We start from the raw sequence: 12,241 nt of genomic DNA on the forward strand, positions 1-12,241 counted from the left end.
AAATCTAATCTGGAGTGCAAATATTGTAAATGCATCTGAAGTGAATTCACTCAAATTTCCTATTCAGAAACTCCAAAGTTGCCTGGCTATCTTCTTTCTTGCCCCATTTCCTGCCTCACAATCCCTCTTCCTTAGCCAAAATAATGTCCACATCTGTGGTCTTCATTTTTCCCATTCAACATCTTTTAAAATCAATTTTCCCAACACTTTCTTTCTCTTTGATTAGGAATAGTATCTGACACCTGTAATTATTATTTCTTTACCTCTTTTTCCCCTCTGACCAGAAACAGATGCAGAAATAAAAGCAATATAATGCTTTTCCTTGACCCTGTTATGTCTTGATCTTCTATCCAATTGCCCTTCTTCCAGATTTTTCCAAAGGAAAGGCTATTCTCTTGCTACTTAAGAGTGAGGTCCAAGGACCACCAGCAACGGCATCACCTGAGAACTTATTTAAAATGCCAGAATCCCAAGTCTGCTGAATCACAATGTGCACTGTTAAAAAGGTATTCAGCTGATTTTATAAAGTGTGAAAACTTCTGGTCTATACTGAGTGTATATGACAAATTATATACACGCATGGCTGTGCCAATATGCTTATATTCACCTATTGCAGATAAAACACAACTTTCTATGGTCAGTTGCTTCCATCCCTAATGCCTTCCCACCAGTGAGAAAGACAGGAGTGACAACATGTTTGCTGTAATTCCCTGGCAACTTTTGGTAATGGAAGGTCACTTTTTATTCTTCCCAGCTTTCTAATCATGCTCTATCTTTCTCTAAAGAATTATTTTATTTTACCATTCTCCATTATATAAACCTGCTTCTTGTTACCTCATGTACTCCCTGTCTTCCTTGGTCTTCATTCCCTCTTTTACTCCTTTCTTCAGGTATATTGAATTTAAACTAATAATTCAGCTCTTTTTTTGGCACTCTCAATATAATCTGTTGCTAACACCTGAGAAGACATGTAACTTTCACTCCTTTTGTCCTTCCATGCTATGCATTTAAAACATAATTTTCTTTGGCTGTCAGAGTATATCAGTCCTCACGCTTTTAGACAAATAATTGGTCAAATGATGTTTTAAATAAAAAATGGTTCTTACCTTCTATTTTGCCATTTATTGTCTTTATTTCTTTTTGATATGTAGCCTCAGTTAAACACACATAATTCTGTGTGTCACTCACAGAGATAATCTGTTAAAGATAATATTAATAAATAATTTCTTTTTTTTACTATTTTTTTTGTTTTGTTTTTTCTGAGACAAAGCCTCACAGGGTTGCCCAGTGGTATGATCTAGGCTCACTGCAACTTCCGGCTCCCAAGACCAAGTGATTCTTCTGCCTCACCGTCATGAATAGCTGGGATGACAGGCATTAGCCACCACACCTGGCTAAATTTTTGTATTTTTAATAGAGACAGGATTTCACCATGTTGGCTAGGCTGGTCTCAAACACCTGACTTTAAGTGATCCACCCACCTTGCCCTACCAAAATACTGGGATTACAGGTGTCAGACACCATAGCCTGCCTCAATAAATAATTTCAATTTAAAAATAATAATAACAAGCATCATATTTTTCATTTAAAATCTTTTTTAAAACAACATTTTTTACTCTAAAGGTAATTAGATTTAAGGCTGTTCACATATTGAAAACCAAAACATTCAAGAGAAAACCTCAAATACGCTCTGTATATCATGCTTATCTTTTATCTTCATGTGACTACTGACTGGGTTACTGAGCAAAGAAAATAAATCATATTCCCAAAAAAATTCAATCGTGTGCATATTTCAAAAGGAATTAAATTCAAAGTATCTGCCTTACACTGTAGTCCTTGCAAAAAATAACAGGGCATTTCAAACAAAATACAACACAATTACACATTTGACATATACATAATTACAGATTTTTTTGTTAAAAATTATGCACGGCATGAAGAGAATTTTCAGAGTATGTCATGCAGAGTAGGAATAGAATTCTGTAAAAGCTGTTTCACTTAGGAAAACAAAGACTTAAGATAATAAGAATAAATTTTACAAGTTTTTTGCTGATAAAGAACTGCGTGAATAAAAGATTCATAAGGAAAACATATTTTTGTTATTTTTAAATGAAAGCAAACAATCATTAAAGTGTGCAATTCATTCTTAAGACATAACTTCAAAAAAGTAGAGCAAGCCTTCATAAAAAGAGAAAAATACAAGCATGTATTCATGAAACCTCTAACATGTGCCAGACACGTATTTGCAGATTTTTCTTCACCTTAGAATAATGAGGATGATGATGATGGTGGTGGTTACCCCACTTTCTACTTCCTAGTCGTTCTAGGTTGTTAAGAACAAAATGATGAACAAATATGTTCCACTGTTCTCTCTGTTCCGAATGTTTTGCTCCTAAACTTTCACATGGCCTAGTCTTCATCTTTGAGATGGAGATTAAATGGCAGTCTCAGACAGATCTACTCTGACCATAGAATTCCACTGCCACTCCCATACCCGTGCTAATTATAAAGTTCTTCAATTTTCTCTAACCAAACATTCTCTGTTTTGTTTTTAAGAAAAATTTATAATGACTTATAAGTGTTTTTTTGTTGTTGTTTTTGGTTTTTTTTGTTTTGTTTTGTTTTGTTTTTGAGATGGAGTCTTTCAAGTCCCAGGCATTATCGTTTTAAGTTCCAAGTTGAGCAAGACTAAGACTACACTTTAAACTCTTTCTCTCTGAATCCAATTAGAGCCTTTGTACATCTAGATATACACAGAATTATGTATTTGCCCATAAATGAACACAGAGAAATTATTTAGTTTTTAGACAAACTCAACTTCAGAACTCAAATAGATTCCTAGTGCCTTCTAAGTCTTATTTTCTTTTGCACTATTCTACATTGGCTTCAAAATTAATCCTGCAAATTAGCAGAATTGCACTATGCAGCTATTATCTACTTGGCACATGATTATAAAGTATGTTCTGATAAATGTCAGAAAATAAATGCTTTCTCTCTGTTTTTTTTTTTTTTTTTTTTTTTTTTGCTTTTCTTTGAGATGGATTCTCACTCTGTCACCCAGGCTGGAGTGCAGTGGTGCAATCTTGGCTCACTTCAAGCTCCACCTCCTGAGTTCACACCATTCTCCTGCCTCAGCCTCCCGAGTAGCTGAGACTACAGGCACGCACCACCAAACCCGGCTAATTTTTTTATGTTTTTAGTAGAGACAGTTTCACCATGTTAGCCAGGATGGTCTCAATCTCCTGACCTCATGATCACCCACCTTACGGACACATGCAGAGGTAAGAGTATAAAGTCAAATTATCTTTTTATGTTTTAAGATTACTCATTACTTAAGTTTTAAAAAAGCAACAACAACAACAATACACATACCTCAGAATCTGAAGATTCTGTATATTCTTTTTGTCTCGATTCTGATGTGGGTGTCTTATCTACAAAATGTTATTCACAGACACATATATGAGAACATTTATTACTGTAAATTGTAATACCATATACAAATCTATTGCCATTTATGAGTATTTCAAAAACAAAACTAACAGCAAAAATAGAATTTCAGAATTGAAGCAGGTTCAGTAAAAAGAATTGATAGCATGAAGAAAGATATCAGAAAATATTTTTTTAAATAGCCATTGTATTTTGGTCTATAAAATTGTTTTGTAAATAATAGCACTTAAGCATAGAAAGATTTTCAGAGATATTCACTAATGTACCACTTCTATTATTTTGGTATAAAAATAAAATTGTCATTACTTGTTTGATCTTCTGGAGCTTGTTCAATAATGCCAACATCATTTTCTTGTTGTCCAGTTACTGTCTTTGTTGCTTCCTCCTATTACAAACAATAAACAAAAGCAACAACAACAACAAAAAACTTCAGGAAAAAAATGTGTTTATTCACTCACACAATTTATCAGTAAGACAAAAGAGAACAACAAGAAAAAACATACACTATATCTATCAAATCATAGGCACAATCCTGGGAGAAGCAGAAAATATACATGGAAGACAGGTTCTGGCCTATATTCAAGAAATGGTAGAGATATGTGAAAACAAAAAAAGAACAGAAAAGTATAATTCACCAGTTCTACAATTTAAGTCAATAAAATGCATAAAAGTACAAAGGAGAGAACAATGAGTTTTACCTGAAAAGCAGAGAAAATGCCGCCATAATGGGGCCGTATTTGGAAGGACAGGCAAAGTGCAGAGTCAGGATACAAAGACTCTAGGTACAACAGCATGTGCAAAATAATAAGGCATGAAACAACGTGGCAACTGAGGGATGCCAAAGTGATGTGGTAAAACTGGAACACAGTCAGAGCAAATGAGTTGAAGAGACAAAAAATGGGACCAAACCATGTAACATATGTGTCACGCTAGAATGTGAACTTAACCCTTCAGGTAATGGGTATCCGCTCAATATGCAGATGAGTTACATCATTACAAATATATTTTAGAAAGGTGACCCTTCCAGTGATGTAAAGATAGATGAACATGGGGAGATGGGGCAAAACTAGAAAGGAGTACTTCAAAATTATAGGTAGATTGTTAATTATGGTAATAAGATACGGAAAATTATAAGAAGGTAGATAATACAAATTTTGGTGTGTGACTGGCTTGGTGACCTGGAGGAGGGTTGAAGTGCAGGATGTGGGGGACAGTTGAAATGCAGGTTGAAGTGTTTGAGCAGTTCATGGCTACTTCCTAGATGTTATTTACTAGGATGGGGAAACCAGATGACTGAGTAGATTACAAAGAGTCAGAAAAGAGGCGGGAAAAGAATAAAAAAAAAAGATGCTTTCAGTTTGAGACCTCTAAGATTTGAGGCATCTAAGGGGCTTGGAAGAAAGATCTGGATAAATACATTTGGAGTATGAGTAGATGACCTACATGAGGAAAATTACATAGTGATAAGAAAATAAATATTTATAAGATAGACTAAATGGGTAGAATTAAGCAACACAAATCTATGCAGACTGTTGAAATTTTGGAAATGAAATTAAAGGAGAGAGAAAAACGTGGGATTAAGTTTCTAAGTTACATATTTCCAAATTTGTTCCAAGAATATAATTTTATTGATATAGGTAAATATTTCTGAAATATTATTGCAATAGGCATCTTTGAATTGAATGAAAACATTTAAATCTACAACAACAAGATTCTGTAAAACCAGTTTTATAAAAACCTTGAAATTTTTAATTGTGCAAGACAAATGCTTACCTATAGAATTATGAGGCATTTTTAAGTACTACTATAAAGTGAGAGAGAAATGTGAAACCCCACTTTAAAATTCACATGCTTTTCTTATGTTCCTGTAAACAATATAATACTAACTCGAATTGCCTATTTACACCATATAGGATGACAGTTTAAAATTGGAGAAAAGATCTCACATAAAGAAAATTAAGCAATAATTATTCGAGTTGAATATTTAATAGTTTATATATATATCTATGATTGTCAAGCAGGATTCAGTATTCACAGGTGAAGAAAGAAACTAAAAACTTCAAGTCAACAGGATTCCTGAGTTTTAGAAACAAACAAATATATGTGCAAGGTTTAATAATTATGAAGACTTAAGTTAATAAGGCTTCCTGGAAATAATATAAAATATCTCCAATGTAAGAGATATATTTAAAAGTAAAAAGTGGGGGGGCAGAGCAAGATGGCTGAATTGGAAGAGCTCCAGTCTCTAGCTCCCAGTGCCAGTGACACAGAAGACAGGTGATTTCTGCATTTTCAACTGAGGTACTGGGTTCATCTTACTAGGGACTGCCAGACAATCGGTGCTAGTCAGCTGCTGCAGCCCAACCAGCGAGAGCTGAAGCAGGGCAAGGCATCGCCTCAACTGGGAAGTGCAAGGGGGAAGGGAATCCATTTTCCTAGCCAGGGGAACTGAGACACACAACACCTGGAAAATCGGGTAACTCCCACCCCAATACTGCGCTTTACCAAGGGTCTTAGAAAACAGGCACACCAGGAGACTATATCCCACTCCTGGTCGAGAGGTTCCACGCCCACGGAGCCTCCCTCATTGCTAGCACAGCAGTCTGCAATCTAACTGCAAGGCAGCAGCCAGGCTGGGGGAGGGGCGTCCGCCATTGCTGAGGCTTAAGTAGGCAAACAAAGCCGCTGGGAAGCTCAAACTGAGTGGAACTCACAGCAGCTCAAAGAAGCCTGCCTGTCTCTGTAGACCCCACCTCTGGGGACAGGACACAGCTAAACAACAACAACAAAAGCAGCAGAAACCTCTGCAGACCCAAACGACTCTGTCTGACAGCTTTGAAGAGAGCAGTGGATCTCCCAACGTGGAGGTTGAGATCTGAGAATGGACAGACTGCCTGCTCAAGTGGGTCCCTGACCCCTGAGTAGTCTAACTGGGAGACATGCCCACTAGGGGCAGACCAACACCTCACACCTCACAGGGTGGAGTACACCCCAGAGAGGAAGCTTCCAAAGCAAGAATCAGACAGGTACACTCACTGTTCAGCAATATTCTATCTTCTGCAGCCTCTGCTGCTGATACCCAGGCAAACAGGGTCTGGAGTGGACCTCAAGCAATCTCCAACAGACTTACAGCTGAGGGTCCTCACTGTTAGAAGGAAAACTAAGAAACAGGAAGGACACCCACACCAAAACCCCATCAGTACGTCACCATCATCAAAGACCAGAGGCAGATGAAACCACAAAGATGGGGAAAAAGCAGGGCAGAAAAGCTGGAAATTCAAAAAATAAGAGCACATCTCCCCCTGCAAAGGAACGCAGCTCATCGCCAGCAATGGATCAAAGCTGGATGGAGAATGACTTTGATGAGATGAGAGAAGAAGGCTCCAGTCCATCAAACTTCTCAGAGCTAAAGGAGGAATTACGTACCCAGCGCAAAGAAACCAAAAATCTTGAAAAAAGAGTGGAAGAATTGATAACTAGAATAATTAATGCAGAGAAGGCCATAAACGAATGGACAGAGATGAAAACCATGACACGAGAAACACGTGACAAATGCACAAGCTTCAGTAACCGACTCGATCAACTGGAAGAAAGAGTATCAGCAATTGAGGATCAAATGAATGAAATGAAGCGAGAAGAGAAATCTAAAGAAAAAAGAAGAAAAAGAAATGAACAAAGCCTGCAAGAAGTATGGGATTATGTAAAAAGACCAAATCTACGTCTGATTGGGGTGCCTGAAAGTGAGGGGGAAAATGGAACCAAGTTGGAAAACACTCTTCAGAATATCATCCAGGAGAACTTCCCCAACCTAGTAGCTCAGGCGAACATTCAAATTCAGGAAATACAGAGAACGCCACAAAGATACTCCTAGAGAAGAGCAACTCCAAGACACATAATTGCCAGATTCACCAAAGTTGAAATGAAGGAAAAAATCTTAAGGGCATCCAGAGAGAAAGGTCCGGTTACCCACAAAGGGAAGCCCATCAGACTTACAGCAGATCTCTCGGCAGAAACTCTCCAAGCCAGAAGAGAGTGGGGGCCAATATTCAACATTCTTAAGAAAAGAATTTTAAACCCACAATTGCATATCCAGCCAAACTAAGTTTCATAAGTGAAGGAAAAACAAAATCCTTTACAGATAAGCAAATGCTTAGAGATTTTGTCACCACCAGGCCTGCCTTACAAGAGACCCTGAAGGAAGCACTAAACATGGAAAGGAACAACCGGTACCAGCCATTGCAAAAACATGCCAAAATGTAAAGACCATCGAGGCTAGGAAGAAACTGCATCAACTAACGAGCAAAATAACCAGTTAATATCATAATGGCAGGATCAAGTTCACACATAACAATCTTAACCTTAAATGTAAATGGACTAAATATTCCAATTAAAAGACACAGACTGGCAAACTGGATAAAGCGGCAAGACCCATCAGTTTGCTGTATTCAGGAGACCCATCTCACATGCAGAGACATACATAGGCTCAAAATAAAGGGATGGAGGAACATCTACCAAGCAAATGGAGAACAAAAAAAGAGCAGGGGTTGCAATACTAGTCTCTGATAAAACAGATTTTAAACCATCAAAAATCAAAAGAGACAAAGAAGGCCATTACATAATGGTAAAGGGATCAATTCAACAGGAAGAGCTAACTCTCCTAAATATATATCACCCAATACAGGAGCACCCAGATTCATAAAGCAAGTCCTTAGAGACTTACAAAGAGACTTAGACTCCCATACAATAATAATGGGAGACTTCAACACCCCACTGTCAACATTAGACAGATCAATGAGACAGAAAGTTAACAAGGATATCCAGGAATTGAACTCATCTCTGCAGGAAACAGACCTAATACACATCTACAGAACTCTCCACCCCAAATCAACAGAATATACATTCTTCTCAGCACCATATCACACTTATTCCAAAATAGACCACATAATTGGAAGTAAAGCACTCCTCAGCAAATGTACAAGAACCGAAATTATAACAAACTGTCTCTCAGACCACAGTGCAATCAAACCACAACTCAGGACTAAGAAACTCAATCAAAACCCCTCAACTACATGGAAACTGAATAACCTGCTCCTGAAGACTACTGGGTACATAACGAAATGAAGGCAGAAATATAGATGTTATTTGAAACCAATGAGAAAAAAGATACAACATACCAGAATCTCTGGGACACATTTAAAGCAGTGTGTAGAGGGAAATTTATAGCACTAAATGCCCACAAGAGAAAGCTGGAAAGATCTAAAATTGACACTCAAACATCGCAATTAAAAGAACTAGAGAGGCAAGAGCAAACACATTCAAAAGCTAGCAGGAGGCAAGAAATAACTAAGATTAGAGCAGAACTGAAGGAGATAGAGACACAAAAAACCCTCCAAAAAACAATGAATCCAGGAGTTGGTATTTTGAAAAGATCAACAAAATTGATAGACCACTAGCAAGACTAATAAAGAAGAAAGGAGAGCAGAATCAAATAGATGCAATAAAATATGATAAAGGAGATATCACCACGGACCCCACAGAAATACAAACTACCATCAGAGAATACTATAAACACCTCTATGCAAATAAACTGGAAAATCTAGAAGAAATGGATAATTTCCTGGACACTTACACTCTCCCAAGACTAAATCAGGAAGAAGCTGAATCCCTGAATAGACCAATAGCAGGCTCTAAAATTGAGGCAATAATTAATAGTCTACCAACCAAAGTCCAGAACCAGATGGATTCACAGCTGAATTCTATCAGAGGTACAAGGAGGAGCTGGTACCATTCCTTCTGAAACTATTCCAATCAATAGAAAAAGAAGGAATCCACCCTAACTCATTTTATGAGGCCAACATCATCCTGATACCAAAGCCTGGCAGAGACACAACAAAAAAAGAGAATTTTAGACCAATATCCCTGATGAACATCGATGCAAAAATCCTCAATAAAATACTGGCAAACCGGATGCAGCTGCACATCAAAAAGCTTATCCACCATGATCAAGTGGGCTTCATCCCTGCGATGCAAGGCTGGTTCAACATACGCAAATCAATAAACGTAATCCAGCATATAAACAGAACCAAAGACAAAAACCACATGATTGTCTCAATTGATGCAGAAAAGGCCTTTGACAAAATTCAACAGCCCTGCATGCTAAAAACGCTCAATAAGTTCGGAATTGATGAAACGTATCTCAAAATAATAAGAGCTATTTATGACAAACCCACAGCCAATATCATACTGAATGGGCAAAAACTGGAAAAATTCCCTTTGAAAACTGGCACAAGACAGGGATGCCTTCTCTCACCACTTCTATTCAACATAGTGTTGGAAGTTCTGGATAGGGCAATCAGGCAAGAGAAAGAAATCAAGGGTATTCAGTTAGGAAAAGAAGAAGTCAAATTGTCCCTGTTTGCAGATGACATGATTGTATATTTAGAAAATCCCATTGTCTCAGCCCCAAATCTCCTTAAACTCATAAGCAACTTCAGCAAAGTCTCAGGATACAAAATAAATGTGCAAAAATCACAAGCATTTTATATACCAGTAACAGACAGCCAAATCATGAATGAACTTCCATTCACAATTGCTTCAAAGAGAATCAAATACCTAGGAATCCCACTTACAAGGGATGTAAAGGACCTCTTCAAGGAGAACTACAAACCACTGCTCAGTGAAATAAAAGAGGACACAAACAAATGGAAGAACATATCATGCTCATGGATAGGAAGAATCAATATCGTGAAAATGGCCATACTGCCCAAGGTTTTTTATAGATTCAATGCCATCCCCATCAAGTTACCAATGAGTTTCTTCACAGAATTGGAAAAAACCACTTTAAACTTCATATGGAACCAAAAAAGAGCCCATATTGCCAAGACAATCCTAAGTCAAAAGAACAAAGCTGGAGGCATCACGCTACCTGACTTCAAACTCTACTACAAGGCTCCAGTAACCAAAACAGTATGGTACTGGTACCAAAACAGAGATATAGACCGATGGAACAGAACAGAGTCCTCAGAAATAATACCACACATCTACAGCCATCTGATCTTTGACAAACCTGAGAGAAACAAGAAATGGGGAAAGGATTCCCTATTTAATAAATGGTGCTGGGAAAATTGGCTAGCCGTAAGTAGAAAGCTGAAACTGGATCCTTTCCTTACTCCTTATACGAAAATTAATTCAAGATGGATTAGAGACTTAAATGTTAGACCTAATACCATAAAAACCCTAGAAGAAAACCTAGGTAATACCATTCAGGACATAGGCATGGGCAAGGACTTCATGTCTAAAACACCAAAAGCAATGGCAGCAAAAGCCAAAATTGACAAATAGGATCTCATTAAACTAAAGAGCTTCTGCACAGCAAAAGAAACTACCATCAGAGTGAACAGGCATCCTACAGAAGGGGAGAAAATTTTTGCAATCTACTCACCTGACAAAGGACTAATATCCATAACCTACAAAGAACTCAAACAAATTTACAAGAAAAAAACAAACAACCCCATCAAAAAGTGGGCAAAGGATATGAACAGACGTTTCTCAAAAGAAGACACTCATACAGCCAACAGACACATGAAAAACTGCTCATCATCACTGGCCATTAGAGAAATGCAAATCAAAACCACAATGAGATACCATCTCACACCAGTTAGAATGGCAATCATTAAAAAGTCAGGAAACAGCAGGTGCTGGAGAGGATGTGGAGAAATAGGAACGCTTTTACACTATTTTTGGGATTGTAAACTAGTTCAACCATTATGGAAAACAGTATGGCGATTCCTCAAGGATCTAGAACTAGAAGTACCATATGACCCAGCCATCCCATTACTGGGTATATACCCAAAGGATTATAAATCATGCTGCTATAAAGACACATGCACACGTATGTTTATTGCAGCACTATTCACAACAGCAAAGACTTGGAATCAACCCAAATGTCCATCAGTGACAGGCTGGATTAAGAAAATGTGGCACATACACACCATGGAATACTATGCAGCCATAAAACAGGATGAGTTTGTGTCCTTTGTAGGGACATGGGTGCAGCTGAAAACCATCATTCTCAGCAAACTATCGCAAGAACAGAAAACCAAACACCGCATGTTCTCACTCATAGGTGAGAACTGAACAATGAGATCACTTGGACTCGGGAAGGGGAACATCACACACCAGGGCCTATCACGGGGAGGGGGGAGGGGGAGGGATTGCATTGGGAGTTATACCTGATGTAAATGACGAGTTGATGTGTGCTGATGAGTTGATGGGTGCAGCACACCAACATGGCACATGTATACATATGTAACAAACCTGCACGTTATGCACATGTACCCTAGAACTTAAAGTATAATAATAATAAAAAATAAAAAAATAAAATAAAATAAAAGGAAAAAGTATTCTTCCAATGATAAGTTTGTCTACTCTGTTATCAATCTTCCCTTGCATATTCTATAATATATATATTCCCTTGCATATTCTATAATAATAGGTACTTTAAAAAATTCACCAATGTTGATTACATTCATTTGATGTGTGTATATAGTACCATCACATACAGATATTATGAGCAAAAATCTCAGAATATTTCTAGAGATTACTAATTTCTCCATTTATTTATTTCAGTGTACTGAAGCTTAAAAGAGATTTTTCTCTTTTAAGAGACACAGAAGAAAAATCTTGTTCATATGATCAGAAAATTTAATTTTAATAACAAGTTTAAATAAAATGCTTATTTATTTATACTCTATTATCAAAAATATTCTAAACAGCTGCCAAGGTTATATCAAAG

The 12,241-nt window shown here is 37.3% G+C and overlaps 1 protein-coding gene across 1 annotated transcript in view; it reads right to left on the bottom strand.

Moving 5' to 3' along the window:
* The window catches only part of LOC105463240 (ankyrin repeat domain-containing protein 30B-like), a 256,388-nt gene that overhangs the window by 157,219 nt on the left and 86,928 nt on the right, over positions 1–12,241 (bottom strand). The window contains exons 38-40 of the mRNA XM_071068724.1: positions 3,754–3,832; positions 3,373–3,431; positions 1,107–1,197 (exon numbers count right to left, since the gene is read on the bottom strand). Coding sequence (XP_070924825.1) covers positions 1,107–1,197; positions 3,373–3,431; positions 3,754–3,832 — 229 coding nt within the window. The remainder of the gene's footprint in view (positions 1–1,106; positions 1,198–3,372; positions 3,432–3,753; positions 3,833–12,241) is intronic.

Source organism: Macaca nemestrina, chromosome 9 (assembly GCF_043159975.1).
Source record: "Macaca nemestrina isolate mMacNem1 chromosome 9, mMacNem.hap1, whole genome shotgun sequence".
Taxonomy (NCBI): domain Eukaryota; kingdom Metazoa; phylum Chordata; class Mammalia; order Primates; family Cercopithecidae; genus Macaca; species Macaca nemestrina.